The following is a 15,089-nucleotide window of genomic DNA, read 5'->3' on the forward strand; positions in this document are numbered from 1 at the left end:
AAAATCATTGCAACAAATTTAAATGATGAACATAAAATCCTAATTAACAGATCCTCCCAGATTTTGAGCATAGAACATTACAGTATGGCAGGAGAAGGCAAAGAAAGATGAAGATGGGATAAGAGAAATCCAAAATTGTCATAGTTCTTCCAGATTAAGAACACATGAAGTGTCACCTCCAGGCAATATTGTTAATAAACTGCATTCTGCACATATGATTTATGTTTTGTTTGGTTCTTATTTGACATTTTTACTAAAATGTGGTTTGTCATCAGAGAATTACAAGCATAAGATTTATATTCAAAATTTTCTGTAGAAAACTTCTTGTAAGATGTCAATGGTATGGGTATATTCAATGAGGTAATTGATAATCAGGTAAAGGAATATTAAGTGCACTGAGCTGTCTGGCTGGGATATCTCCAGTCAGGCTCCAATGCTGGCTTCTTATGACATCTCTCTTCAGGTCCAGTCGCTTGTGACTTGGCATAAGGCAGGGATGAGAAATCGTACAGCAATAACAACATTCATCCTGCTGGGATTGACAGATGATCCAAAACTACAAGTTCTAATTTTCATATTTTTGTTTCTCACTTACATATTGAGTGTGGCTGGGAACCTCACCATTATCACACTCACACTTTTGAATTCTCATCTTAAAACTCCCATGTATTTTTTCCTCCGAAATTTCTCTTTCCTGGAAGTCTCATTCACCACTGTTTGTATTCCCAGATTCCTGTACACCATGACAACTGGTGACAACACTGTTACTTACAATGCTTGTGCCACCCAGTTATTTTTTGTTGTCCTCTTGGGAGCAACAGAATTTTATCTCCTGGCTGCCATGTCCTATGACCGCTATGTGGCCATCTGTAAGCCCCTGCACTACACAACCATCATGAGCAACAGAGTCTGTGCTATACTTGTCCTCGGCTGTTGGTTTGCTGGCCTGCTGATCATCCTCCCACCCCTTGGCTTAGGCCTCCAGTTGGAATTCTGTGACTCAAATGAGATTGATCACTTTGGCTGTGATGCATCTCCCCTTCTACAGATAACCTGCTCAGACACAGTGTTTTTAGAGAAAATAGTCTTGACTTCTGCCATACTGACACTAAGTATTACCTTGGTGTGTGTCACTCTCTCCTACACATACATCATCAAGACCATTCTAAAATTTCCTTCTGTCCAACAAAGGAAAAAGGCCTTTTCCACCTGCTCCTCCCACATGATTGTGGTTTCCATCACCTATGGCAGCTGCATCTTCATCTATGTCAAGCCTTCAGCAAAGGAAGGAGTGGCCATTAACAAGGTGGTGTCCATCCTCACTACTTCAGTTGCCCCTTTGCTTAACCCTTTCATCTATACACTTCGAAACAAACAAGTAAAAGCAGCTTTCAAAGACACAGTAAAACGGACTGTATTTCTCACAAAGAATTGAGAGCCTATTGATTTTTTTGAGGCTTACTTACATTTAAATCTGAATAACTGTGAGCACTGTTCATGAAAGTGACAAACATGGCTTCTTCCAATTTGGTATACTCATCAAGCTAATGTTCTCCCTGGAACATTTTTCTCTTATTATACAAAAACCAAAAAATCAAACAATTTATTTTGCCTTCTTTTAAGTTTCCTTTATTCAGAATGGTTTCTTCAATAATTGCATGCCCCAGATATTAGTCAAAGACCCAATGTCATAAAAAGGAAATGCAAAGCAGAAGTTGCATCTCTGGCCATATGCCCTTCTTATGATGTGGAATGGAAATATCCAGAGACCACTTCTCACTTGTGTGAGACATAAACTCACAGAGAACAAGCTCTGAATTTAGAAGCATTAAATTTTGGTTGGGTAAGTTCTCCAACTATTCAAATTGACAGCATCTCTTGATTCAACAATGTTAGAGTTTAAGAAGATTGATCAACTTATCAAAACAATTTCATTATTTGGAAAGGATATTCTAAGATGTCAAAGATAAAATGAGAGTTTGGAAAACATGGATGGGTCTAGAGAAGAGTGTGAAGAAGAAAAACAAGTACTAGTCATGCACATAATTGGGATTCGGATAACTGATAAAAAGTCTTTTGTTGTTTTGTGCTTTATAATTATGTAAATAAACTTTTGTGCTTTTATAGTACATATGTAACTATTATCTATGTTTATCAAACATTAAACTGCTCAACTACACTTTATATTTTGATCAGACATATAAATTGTTCATATAATGGCCAAGTATGGGTATAATCTTCCTTTATACTTCAAAAATATTGAGAAAAAAATCAGAGTATTGCCAAAGGGCATTCTTCTTTTTGCCTTTCTAAGACACCAACAAAACACAACCATGTCTCCTCTAGTTTCTCTCATTAATTTAATCATATATCTTTGTGATATATATATATTTTCTGAATTAATAACTTCACCCATATTGTGAGTCCTTATCAAGCAGAATTTATGTGTAGTAATATTGTTTTCCTTGATTGATGAACAGAAAATTAACATTATAAAGTTTATTTTTAAAAGTCTGCCCCATTTGCCACTCAGGAACCAAGTGCCTATGGATAGGACCAACACTTGACATGAAGTAGGTTCAGACAAGCTTATCACCTACTTCTGTTCTGGACAGTGCAGCATTCTTCTCTTGTACCCACTCATAAATGGAGGGCATTGGTCACGTCTCTGTCATCTCAACATGGAGTGCATCAAATAACTGAGGACCAGAATTAACTTTGCCAACTCTGATTAATGAAAATATTCAGAACTTTGTGGAGTTTAATTTTACATGTAGGGTAGAGGGATTTTATACCAAGTGGCAAATTTTAAACATATATGTTTGCAATGTGTATATGTGTGTCACCCTGCTTGCCCTCAGCTTTTCCTGATCTATGCCCAATTTTAGTCACTCAGCATTATTATTTTTTCTATGAAAAATTCTTATTTTCTTCTCATACACCTACATTGCTATCACAGTTCCAATCTAAATATTAGTCTCTCAACAAAAATATTTTTATTCTACATTTTTTGTCACTATAATCCTACTGGTTTTCAATGTTTGTGTTATGTATGTATTAATCTTGTTTCTATTATTCTTTGAGGGCAAATGCCTCTGACCGAGGAAGAATTAAAAACTCTTGATAATAGATGCCAGTTCATCACCTATATATCGTTGTCAGATTTAAATACATAACCTAAAATCTTTCTGATGTCATACATAATTCAATAATATAAATTAAGGATGTGCTTTTTAAAATATATATATTTGTTTTACTTGTAGGTAGACACAGTATCCCTCATTTATTTTTATGTGGTGCTGAGAATTGAACCCAGTGCCTCACACATACTAGGCAAGCACTCTACTACTCAGCCACAATTGCAGCCTGAAATATCTTCTTAATTAGATATGATCTAGTTTGGTGTCACTTAGACCTTACACTAAAACTGCTATTTGCATGATCAAGGAAATGAGAGTGTGGTCATGGAAATGTGCTACAATGCAAGATTTAAGGGCAAGGAAGAAAAGACAGTACTATAGTTATTATTTATATCATTACATTTTACTCAAGGCAAGCAAGGAAAATATTCCTACCACTTCCCTCTAAGAACTGCCATTTTAATTTTGTTTATTCATTCAACAATTATTTATTGAAAAACTGCATGTGGTAAGCATTGTTTCATTCACTGAGAATATGACACTAAACAAATAGGGAAAGGTCCCTGGTAACATGGAATTTATATATCACTCTCAGAAAGAAAAAAGTGAGTGCTCGTAAGGCAAGCAGGACCGCTTACATTCACCCCTGACTTTGGTATCCAGAGCATTTCTTCAAGTATGAGCCTCCTGAACCATCTTTTTAAGTGCAATTATATAGATAACGTATGTTAGAAGTACAGAGAAGCAACTGAAAGAGCTGGAACAATTTAGGTAACAAAATAAATAAAATATTATTAAATTATAATACAAAATATCCAGTATTCAAGAGTTCACAGTGATACAAATAAATATTTAAATAAATTAATAAATGATGGAGAAGAGACATCCTGTGCAGAAGTAGTCCAAACAATTTATGTAGGTAAATAGAAAGCAGGGGAACAAAGCTCCCCACTCCTTAGGCGAGGTACATAGGACTTTCTTCCCAAGAGTATAGTATAGAAACAGTGTGGGGAGGAGGGAATCTTTACAGTGGAGAAGTGTGACAAACAGTCTGAGCCAGGAGATCCAGGCCAACATCAACAGTCATACGTTATGTTGATCAGTAACCTCAATGTGACAGGCCAAAAATTGCACTTCACCTCTATGATCATCCCAAACACAGCAGATAGATTCCAATACTGGAGCATGGTACAAAATACCTGACCAGTCCCCCCTCAAAAATACCAAGGCCATCAAAAATAAGGGAAGTCTGAGAATCTGGCACAGCCAAGAGGAGCCTAAAAATACATGACAACTCAATGTAATGTGCTATCCCAGGGATTCTAGAATAGAAAAAGGTATTAGGTAAAAGTTTAAAAGTCTGAACAAACTATGGGCTTTATTTAATAATAATGTACCAGTATTGGTTAATGAATTATAAGAAGTTCATTATACCAATGTAAGATGTTAATAATAGGGGATATTGGGCATAGGATATGTGGACACCCTCTGTATTATTTTCTCACTCTTCTATAATATAAAAGTGTTCTTTTAAAAAAAAAAAAGTCTACTAAAAAAATAAATACAATCCTCAAGTTAAATAACTACTTTCTCCATGATGAGAAAGATCTGTGGCTACCTAAATGATAGATTTGAAAGAAAACTTTAAAATGTCTTTTTCAGGCCAATCAATACAAGGATGGCATTCAACCCGTTGCTCCATCTCTGCTGCTCTTCTCTCCAGCCTGCTGACCACCTGCCTGTGATGATCCCATTCCAACTTCCTCACAAGTCTCTGTGGGATGGCTTCTCTTAAATATCCATTTAACCTTTGTTCATTAAAGAACAAAGTGTTTTTGTTAGTACCGACACCCCTAGGGAACATATTCCTTGTTTGCACAATTGATCCCAAAGTGGCTGCTCTGAAAAGATAGGAAAATTACTATTTTGGATATTAAAAACCCTACACAGACATGGCCTTCGGCCACTCTAAGTCCCAGGGGAGGCTGGGGGATCTAGGGCGCTCTGGAGCCTGGTCCAGGCGGAGTGGGCGGGGCCGGGCAGGCGGGCTGCCAGGTGCCTCTTGCTGGAGACAACCCGGTCCGCCCGCAGAGGGGTCGCCAGGCCTCTAGGCGCACACTGCGCAGGAGCACTCTGCCAGCACAATGCTCTTCTGGCTAAGGAGGCTGGTTCAGTGGCTGGGCCTCGCCACCTTCCAGATCTTCCTGCACCTGCTTCCCCTATTGGTGTTCCCCACGCTTCTAGCACTGCGAATGGACGGCCTGGCCACAGGCCTCTCCTGGTGGAACGTGTTCGTGCCCTTCTTCAACCCTGCCGGGTTCAGCACCTGCTTTATCACTATCCTGTCCCTGCGCCTCTTCCAAGACTAGGAAGAGCACCTAGCAGTGCTGTGTCTCTTCTGGGTTCTTATGGTCCTTAGCCTCAAGTGCGTCTTTGAAATGCTGCTGTGCCAGAAGCTGGTGGAGCAGACAAGAGAGCTCTGGTTCGTCCGGACCGCATCTGGTCTTCATTCTGCTGTAGCTGCTGGTGATCTTCAGGGACTGGGAAAATAGAGCTGCACAACTGAACTGCGGGGCCCCCAAGCTGAGTCCCTACATGCATCACTCCAGAGAAGAGATCCTGGTCTAAACACAACACAGCATCTGCTTGTGCCCGGCTGAGTGACCAGTTTACTCTATGCCAGTGATGTCTCACATTGTTTCTTCAACAGGGTTTTTTGTTTGTTTGTTTGTTTTGTTTTGTTTTTAAAGAGCATCCTCCGTCTTTGGAATGTATTTCCTGTTATTCATGCTTTGAGTACCTAATCCTGAATTGCGATCCTAAGAAGGGACCCAGCCCAGACAGTCCTGAACTACTCCGATAGTAGGAAATTGCACGTAATTAAAATGTTCCGAAGGGCTCTGAGTATTCAGCATGGTCCTGAGGGTGTACTTTATGAAGGTGACAAAACTGAATTAGGATTTTATCCAGCCAGCAGCACTGACCAAAGAGCTCACAGCTCCCCTGAGCCTTGAGAGAGAATGGCCCTTTATTCATTCCAGCTCAGGCAGAGACAGAAGAATGCTGACAATGAGCATGATTAGGACCCTATCTGGTTCTGCCACCTGAGAAAAGAATCCCACTAGCAAGTAGTAGCTTGGCTTCCTGTTCCAGCAGATTGCAATTTCAGGACTTTCCTACCACCTTGTGGCCAGTACCACTAGTGTATCTGAGACAGATTTAGGCCTTTCTAAGGAACCAAAGACAGAAACAGGTGCTCTGATATTCCTGACATAAAGACCAATTTACGGGGGCTTGTGAGCAGCCCAGGTTTGTTGGCCTGAGGTCTTCAGTTTGATGCCAGTTAGGTGCCAAGTGAGAACATTCGCTGAGATGATAATAAAATAAGATAATACTTTCCTGAAATGAAAAACAAACCAACCAACCTACACAAAGTTCAGTGTCTCTCACTCAGGTAATCATTTCTCCTGGCAACAGAGAAAGCCCTAGAACTCTAGTGTTCAATACATTTTGTTCACACCTTAATAAATATTTGAAAGTATATTCATCATTATGCTGTGTAGCATAGAAATACTAAAATGAATGAATAAATCTTCCCTGGGACAATAAACAAGGTTAACAATACAAGAAACTTCACAAAACAGCATACATTGAAATGCTGCCTGAGTGGCAAACATGAGTGTTTGCAATACAGAAGAGATTTTTCCTATGGTCAAGTAAAATAATAAGAGCACTTACATTGTTTACTATATGCCAGGCATCACACTAAAAAATATGTATGGCAATAATAGAGTCAACTAATAATCTATAATTATTATGATCATTACTTGTTATTAACTAAAAAATAATTCTTATCATTCTTGTGTTACAGATGAAGCATAGGAAGCACGGAGCCAAAGACACACAACTAATCATAGGTGGAATTGCTGAGATCTGAACCCACATGATCTTGATCCATATTGCATACATATCACCAGAATGTAATACTGCTTCCTATTGTGACAGACCCTACGAAGATAACAGAATTCTACTTAGATCTAGAAGATATTTAGAAAGGTGGAAAGATATTTAGAAAGATATTAAGAAGTGAACAGCATATCTTGCAAGAGAACAAGATCAAAAAATGGATTGTGGGGCTGGGGATGTGGCTCAAGCAGTAGCACGCTCGCCTGACATGCACCGCGCTGGGTTCAATCCTCAGCACCACATACAAACAAAGAAATAAATATATTAAAATTCATTCTCTCTCTCTCTCTCTCTCTCTCTCTCTCTCTCTCTCTCTCTCTCTCTTTAAAAAAAATGGATTGGACTGTGCTTCAAGCCCTTTGAGTAAGCCTTCCTACGTGGGCAAAATTTTATTTTTGGCAGATATAAAAATTAGAATTAATCAATGATATTTACCATCTGGTTAATAAATGAGAGGAAAATGAAGTCTAAGTCACTCATAGAATTTAAGTCTACATGACTGGAAATACACTTCCCTTGGCATTAAGAGATAATTAACAGGGGCTGGGGATGTAACTCAAGCGGTAGCCTGCTTGCCTGGCTTGCGTTTGGCCCGGGTTCGATCGTGTCCGCCGAAAACTAAAAAATAAATATTAAAAATTCTCTCTCTCTCTCTCTAAAAAAAAAGATAATTAACATAGTGAATCAGTATTGTTCTTTTTTTTAATTGGTACCTTATAGTTACACCTAATTTAGGGGTTTATTTTTACATATTCATAACATAATTTGCTCCATTTCAATCCCCATAACTAACCCTTTTCCTACCTTCTGACCTTCACCTGATCCCTTTCCTCTACTCTATTGGTCTTCCTTCTATTAATTTAATTTTTAATTGGTGTATTGTATGTAAAAGTGGGATTTATTCTGATATATCCACACATGCACATGGCATAATTTAGCCAGTTTTATTCCATGACTCATCCCCTTGCCCATCCCTCATCCCCTCCCTTGAACCCAGTCCTCTATTTCATTGTTCTCCCTTCTATTTTTACAAGATCCTCTTTTTAAAAAATAATTAATTATTTCTTTCTAGCTCCCTAATATGAGAAAAAACATTAAACCTTTGACTTTCTAAGTCTGGCTTATTTCACTTAGTATGATATTCACCAGTTCCATCCATTTCCCAGCAAAAGACATAATTTCTTTCTTCCTTATGATTCAAATGCCACATTGTGTATATATTCAACCTTTTCTTTATCCATTTGCCTTTTGAGGGACACATAGTCTGATTTCCTTAACTTAGCAATTGTGTTGTGAATTGTACTTCTTGGTCATTTTCCCTACCTTCATTTAAATCCTTATTCCTTAAATCCATCATTACTATTATTTCCAGAATAATCTTACAAAAAGAAATACAAGTTCTTCTCATGCCTCAAAAATTCTTCAGTAGCTGCCTATTGAGAACAAATTAAAGTCCAATCTCCTTAAACAGCATTTCAGAACTTTATTGACCTAGTATAAATTCCTTCCCACTGTCCTTTCTAACACTTTCCCATACCATAGCTTCAGTTTGGCCACAGGAAATAACCCACTAGCCTCTGCAACACAGTCTCCTCAGCCTGGAAGAACCATCCTCCTTCACCTACCAAATATGTGATTCATCCTTTAAGACTCAAACAATTCAAAAAGAATTTCCATAAACTCCCACCCTCACGTGGGCTCTGTGAGCATATGCTTCACTTTCCCTCCTGTTACTACTGAGGGATTGTGATAAGTAAATCATCCCGGGGTGGGAGTATTAACAAAAGGACAGTGGTGGCCACTACCCCGAACTAGCGTGTTATAGATTTTTCAGAATTTCCCAGTAAACAGGAAATAATTTAAAGTGGTTTTTCCCCTGATAACTGAGTCAAACTTGTCTAGGGATAACTATCCACCAAGGCCTCTTAAATAGCTTTCAGGCAGTCATTTAACTCAGAAAAAAAGTAAAATTCATTCCTTTTTGACTGTCCCTATATGAGCTCATGTTTTCTTTTCTCACCCCCCCACATTCCTATTTCTTTTTTAAACATCTTAATGATCTTTTTCCCACATATATACATAAATCTTCGTGCACATAACTGAATAGATGGGAGACCAAACCTTCACTATGCAACAGACCGCACAACCACTCAGAAAAAACACTGCTCCCACAGTCAGCCCCCTCTCCTCCTGAATCATCAGCTTTTAACTTACACATTGTTCTCATGCCCTTACATGTACATAAGTTATTCCATTCTAAAATCCCCTTCCCTATCTTCATCAGTGACTTCATCTTCCATTTCTTTTTGGATTTTTCCATAAATACTTCTTAGATTCCTTCTTAGTCATCTCTTCCCACTCACACATAAACCTGTTCCCATCAGGCTTTTGCTCTCACCAATCACCAAAATAGCTTTCTCAAGGTCACCAGTGACCACCCTATTGCTTTTTGTAATGATCAAAGTTCACTCATCATCTTATTTGATTGATCTATCTGCAGTACTACACTCGGTTAATCACTCCTCCTGCTGGGGAACATTTTCTTGCCTACTCTTTCAGAATACAACATTCTCTTACTTTGGTTTGCTTGTTTCTGGATCAAATCACCAGTTAATGGACATTAGGGTTGTTTTTTATATTTGCTATTATTGTTAAAATTGTAATGAACATCATATATAATTGTTTTGTAGACATATGTTTCATCTATCTGGGATATTGCTATGCTATGTGACAAATGTATGTCTAACACTACAAAATACTGCCAAGCCACAAACATACATTGGAGAAAAGTAGCATCTTCAATAAATGGTGCTAGGAAAACTGGAAATCCATATGTAGGAGAATGAAATAGAACCGCTATCTCTTACCTTGACAACTCAAAGTGGATCAAGAGCCTAGGCATGACAACAAAGACCCTATGCCTACTAGAAAAAAAGTAGGCCCAACTCTCCATCATGTCAGCTTAAGAACTAACTTTCTCAACAAGATTCCTGTGATGAACAAAGTAAAATCAAGGATCAAGAAATGGGATGGTATCAAACTAAAACCTTCTTCACAACAAAGGAAACAATAACGTGAAGACAGCCTACAGAATGGGAGAGAATCTTTGTCACTTGCACCTCGGATAGAGCATTAATCTCCAGGATATAAAAAGCCTGAAAAAAAAAACATCAGAAAACAAATAGCTCAGTCAATTAATGGGCAAAGGAACTGAACAGACACTTTATACAGGAAGAAATATAAATGATCAACAAATATATGAAAAAAAGTTCAACTGATCTCTAGGAGTTAGAGAAATTCAAATTAAAACTACATTGAGATTCCATCTCACTCCAGTCAGAATGGCAATTATCAAGAATACAAGTAACAATAAAATTTGGTGAGGATGTGAGGGAAAAGCTACACTCACACATTGTTGGTGGGACTCCAAACTGGTGTAACCACTCTGGAAAGCAGTATGGAGATTCCTCAGAAATCTTGAAATGGAACCACTATTTGACCCAGTTATATCATATACCCAAAGGTATTAAAATCAGCATTCTACAGTGACTCAGCCACATTAAAGTTTAGAGCACCTCAATTCACAATAACTAAGTTATGAAACCAACAGATGAATGGATAAAGAAAATGTGATATGTATACACAATGGAGTATTACTTAGCCAAAAAGAAGAATGACATTATGACATTTGCCGGTAAATGGATGGAACTGGAGACTATCATGCTAAGTGAAAAAAGCCAATCTCAAAACACCAAAAGCCGATTATTCTCTCTCATATGTGAATACTAATAAACAATGTGCAGGTGTTAATAATAGAAGTTCACTGGGTTAGACAAAGGGGAATGAAGGGAAGAGCTGTGGGAATAGGAAAGACAGTAGAATGACTAGGATATAACTTTCCTATGTTCATATATAAATACTCCACCAATGAAATTCCACTTCATGTATAACCACAAGAATTGGATCCTAATTAGAGTAAGTTATTATCCATTCATGTATAATATGTCAAAATACACTCTATTATCTTGTATACCTAAAAAGAACAAATAAATTCTTAAAAAAAAAATAAGACATTGCCAACCTAGTTTTCAAAGTAATTACAACATTTTGCCTCCCCAGGTTAATGCAGAAAAATTGCTATTGCTCCACATCCTCACCAGCACTTGAAATTGTTCCTCTGGAAGAAGATGATAGAAGGGAGCTTGGCAGCAATTTCTAATCTCCTAGAAACACAGAAAGAAGTCAGTGAAGGAAAAGCAGAATTGAGAGGTGCGTGAAAAAATGAATGCTCTAAGATTCACTACTACAAAGTCTGAAACCTGGAGTGATTGGGAGCTTGGTTCCCAGGGGTGAAAATAAGTGCAGAGTTCCCTAACCCTGAACCCAAACCAGGGTGAGAGAAGGGGCAAGGGGCAACAGAGAAAAACAGAGAAAGGGAGCCGAAAAACTCAAGCTCACTCACTTAAAAACATTTAGAAAGGCAGACAAAATTTAAAGCATGATGGAAACTGCAATGTCCTTGAAGGATATAAAAGAGTTTAAAACCAAATAGTGAAAAGACATCTGGGGGGGGGGGGGGTGGGCAGCAATAGGGTATTCACAGCCATTTTATGGAGCCCTGAACCAACTAGTCACCCCCTTAAATCAACACAGCATCTTCCCACACCCAAACAGATGCAAATCAAACCACACAGAAGTCCACTGCAGCAGGATCACTTAAGGATTTGACTAAAAACAATTTCTAATTGGGTCACTAGTAGCATAGCCAAAAGTCGCTGAAAACCCCTCCCCCTCACTGGTGAACGGGGAATGGAATGGAACAGACCTGGGCCGGGGAAGTGCACCTAACTCACAACTCCACTCAGCCTCCTTGTGGGCGGGGCAGAGGTGATAAGCTCCTTGGGACCTCCATGGGGTCCAGGCAGAGATCAGCATCAAGACAGATTTAATCCTGAAGAGACAAAAGGAGATCCATTGTGACCACACCAGCCCCCACAACTGACACTGGGCAAGGCACCATGGGAAGCCTAGAGACTGTCCCTGTGATCATAAGGCCACATGACAGGGAAGCTGCCTGAATATCCAGGAACATAGACAATGGGTTCCCAGATGGTGGCAGCCACTGATAGAAAGCCAATAAAGAAAACATTGCATGAGTACCCAGGAAAATTAAACAGAAGGTGCCTACAACCATATCCAGAGGGAGGTCAATTAACATGGAAAATTGCCAGATCCAAGACAGGAGGGAGTGACTGTTCCCAGCATTACTCAGCTCTGTTGAGAGCCACAGCCAAAGGGGCCCCAGCAAACTTCCAGCTGCCAGCAAACTTCCAGCTGCCAGCTGATGATTGGCTCACAGCACCCCAGCAGACTTCTAGCTGCCAACTGATTGGCTCCTCTGCAGTGATGCTCATTGGGCTGTTTCCACGCCCTTTTAGCCCAGGGAGCTGCTCACTGGGGGACTTTTTTGGCTCCGCCCACTCGACCCAGCCAATCAGCCTCAAGAGTAGGAGGAGTGGGGGAGGTTGAGAGGCTTGTGTCCCTGAAGAGCTGTGTGGTGGGGTGTACTGTGTTCTAAAAATAAAGTTCGTTTCTTTTGAAAAGTGGCTCCTGAATTGTGCCCAGCCAGACTGGGGCCCAGCCAGACTGGGGCACAGGTCAAAGTCTGGCCCATGGCCTCAACTGGCTCCTGAAAGGACATTGTTTGGAAACTGGCTGGACCTTGCCTCACTCAATACTCCAGAATCAGCATCTACTGTTCACAACCTGGGACAATGGAAAGTAGAACCCACATAAACTGAATTTCTTTACTGCTGCGCCCCAGAGAGTGATGTTGGCTAGCGTAATGCTTCTGCACCACAGAACACCCACTGGAAACTGCACAAACAGAATTGTGCTTATAGACATCCACCTGGCATTTACCACCATGAAAAGGATCCTGTAGAGGGAAACAGGTACATAGTGACTCACAGCAATCACAGAGACAATCCACAGCCAGCATCCTAAATTCCTGTACACAGTACAAATAACGAAAATATGAACACTGCACCTTCTGAGCATTCAGTTGCAGGCCCTTGAACTAACCAACCAGCACCAGATGGTGGGAAGCCTACAACAACTAGGGAAGTGGCTCCTGAGACCCAGCAACACTGGAGCAATCCACAGTCAAAGAATGATGGACATCTACTTAATGACCAAACCCCGATGCAATCCAAACCAGTATACAAAAAGAATTTTCTTCTCCTTGGCAAGTTTTGCTAAATAATTCTAATGACAACTTTGATCATATTATCACTCTTTAACTTGATTGATAGTTGTTGCCCTAATAGCCAACATCGTATCTTCAATTCATTTGAATTTATATCTTTTAATAGTTTAAAACAGTCATTGAAATCAGTCTTTCTATCATTGTTTCCCTAGATCTATTTTATACTTGCTCCTCTTACTCCCCATTTGTCCTCTTACATTATCTGCTACGATCTCAAATACCATCCATTTCTCTCTTACACCTTGTGTGTATTAATATTTTCTATCTTTCCTATCTTTCTCCTCACTTTCCCTCTTTTTGTCAAATCTTTCTTCTTACCCCCTTTTATCCAAATCTTTCTTCTTACCCCCTTTTAGCCAAATCTTTCTTCTTACCTCCTTTTAGCCATCATTTAATATTATAGAAATTTTACTATTTTAATAATTAATTTTTCAACCTAGTCCAGAATTTTACTACAAGTTTATACCAGATTTTAGGAATTATGGAGAACAGATTCAATAAGATTGTTGTTGTTGTTGTTGTTGTTCCATAAGTTTGAATGATTTGAGGCTTAGTTCTGAATTAATTGTAATAAATAGGTGTGAACGTCTAGTGCGTTCGGGTCCCTGGGTAAGGGTCGCGAAATAACTGGGACACAGGGGATGCAGAGCAAAGGCAGCAGTTGCGACTGCATGCTGAGATTTATTTGCAAGTTCCTTTTATATTCTTCTTCTAACAAAGCAAGCAATTAACATTTTACCCACATTGCCCAAATGTCATGCCTCAGCGGGTACACAGAGCTAAATTCAGATTGTTCCTGTTCATATGATAAGTACCCTCCCAAAGTTCTTTGTAAACATTATCTAATCCTCTGAGGATGCATTTGTTTCTTTAGAATGCACTGTTCCCAGGACAAGTATGCAGGAAGCTTCTTCCTCCTAGCCAAACCATGCAGAACTTGTGACTTGTGATAAGGGGAAGAGAACTTTTTCTCCTCCTAACTGAGGTTTGCCTCAGCTGACCTAAATCACAACTACAGCTCTTGCAACCTGTCAGGCCTGAGGGAGCTAAACTCTGCACACTCGAACCCCAACAAATAGGGTTTAGTGATTTCTATCAAATTGGTGTAAAACTGTGATCAACAGAAGTCACACATTGAGTTAAAGTATTGATATCTGGATATCAGTCCAACTCAGGGTTCTTAAGAGAAAGAAGTTCACAAAGTAGTCCCATGTTAAAAGAAGAAGTGATAATTTCCAAGTAGATGGTTAAACATATAAACAATATGAAAAAGCAAAGCAAAAATAAATAAATAAATAACCCACCCCAAACAGATCTCAATGCTTCGAAACTCACTACATCAACACTACAGTGGAGAAAATGTCAGCAAAAGAATTTATTCACAGTTGAAATGTTCATCATACTTAAAGAAGATCTAAGGAGTGAAAATAGAGAGAAAATAAAGGAAGTGAAAACTCACTTCAATAAAGAGATAGCAATTTTGAGAAAGAACCAAATCCTGAAAATGAAAGACTCAATAAACCAAATTAAAAATTCAATGGAAAGCATTAGTGATAGATTAGACCACTTTGAAGATAAATTTTCAGACCTTGAAGACAAAATAAAGAATACTGAATATAAAGTAGACCATACAGAAAACATTTTAAGAGACCATGAGCAGAATATTCAACAAATCTGAGATAACATCAAAAGGCCAAATTTAAGAAATCTTGGGG

At 39.0% G+C, this 15,089-nt stretch overlaps 1 protein-coding gene across 1 annotated transcript; it reads left to right on the forward strand.

Moving 5' to 3' along the window:
• Positions 1-496: 496 nt before the first annotated feature.
• On the forward strand, positions 497-1,435 carry LOC308657688 (olfactory receptor 6C2-like; the record flags this gene model as incomplete). Its single annotated transcript, XM_081309626.1, has 1 exon — positions 497-1,435. The coding sequence occupies one exon, from the start codon at positions 497-499 to the stop codon at positions 1,433-1,435; it is 939 nt and encodes a 312-aa protein (XP_081165752.1).
• Positions 1,436-15,089: the final 13,654 nt, after the last annotated feature.

The sequence above is a fragment of the Spermophilus citellus genome (assembly GCF_964194105.1).
Source record: "Spermophilus citellus genome assembly, chromosome: 10".
NCBI classification, from domain to species: domain Eukaryota; kingdom Metazoa; phylum Chordata; class Mammalia; order Rodentia; family Sciuridae; genus Spermophilus; species Spermophilus citellus.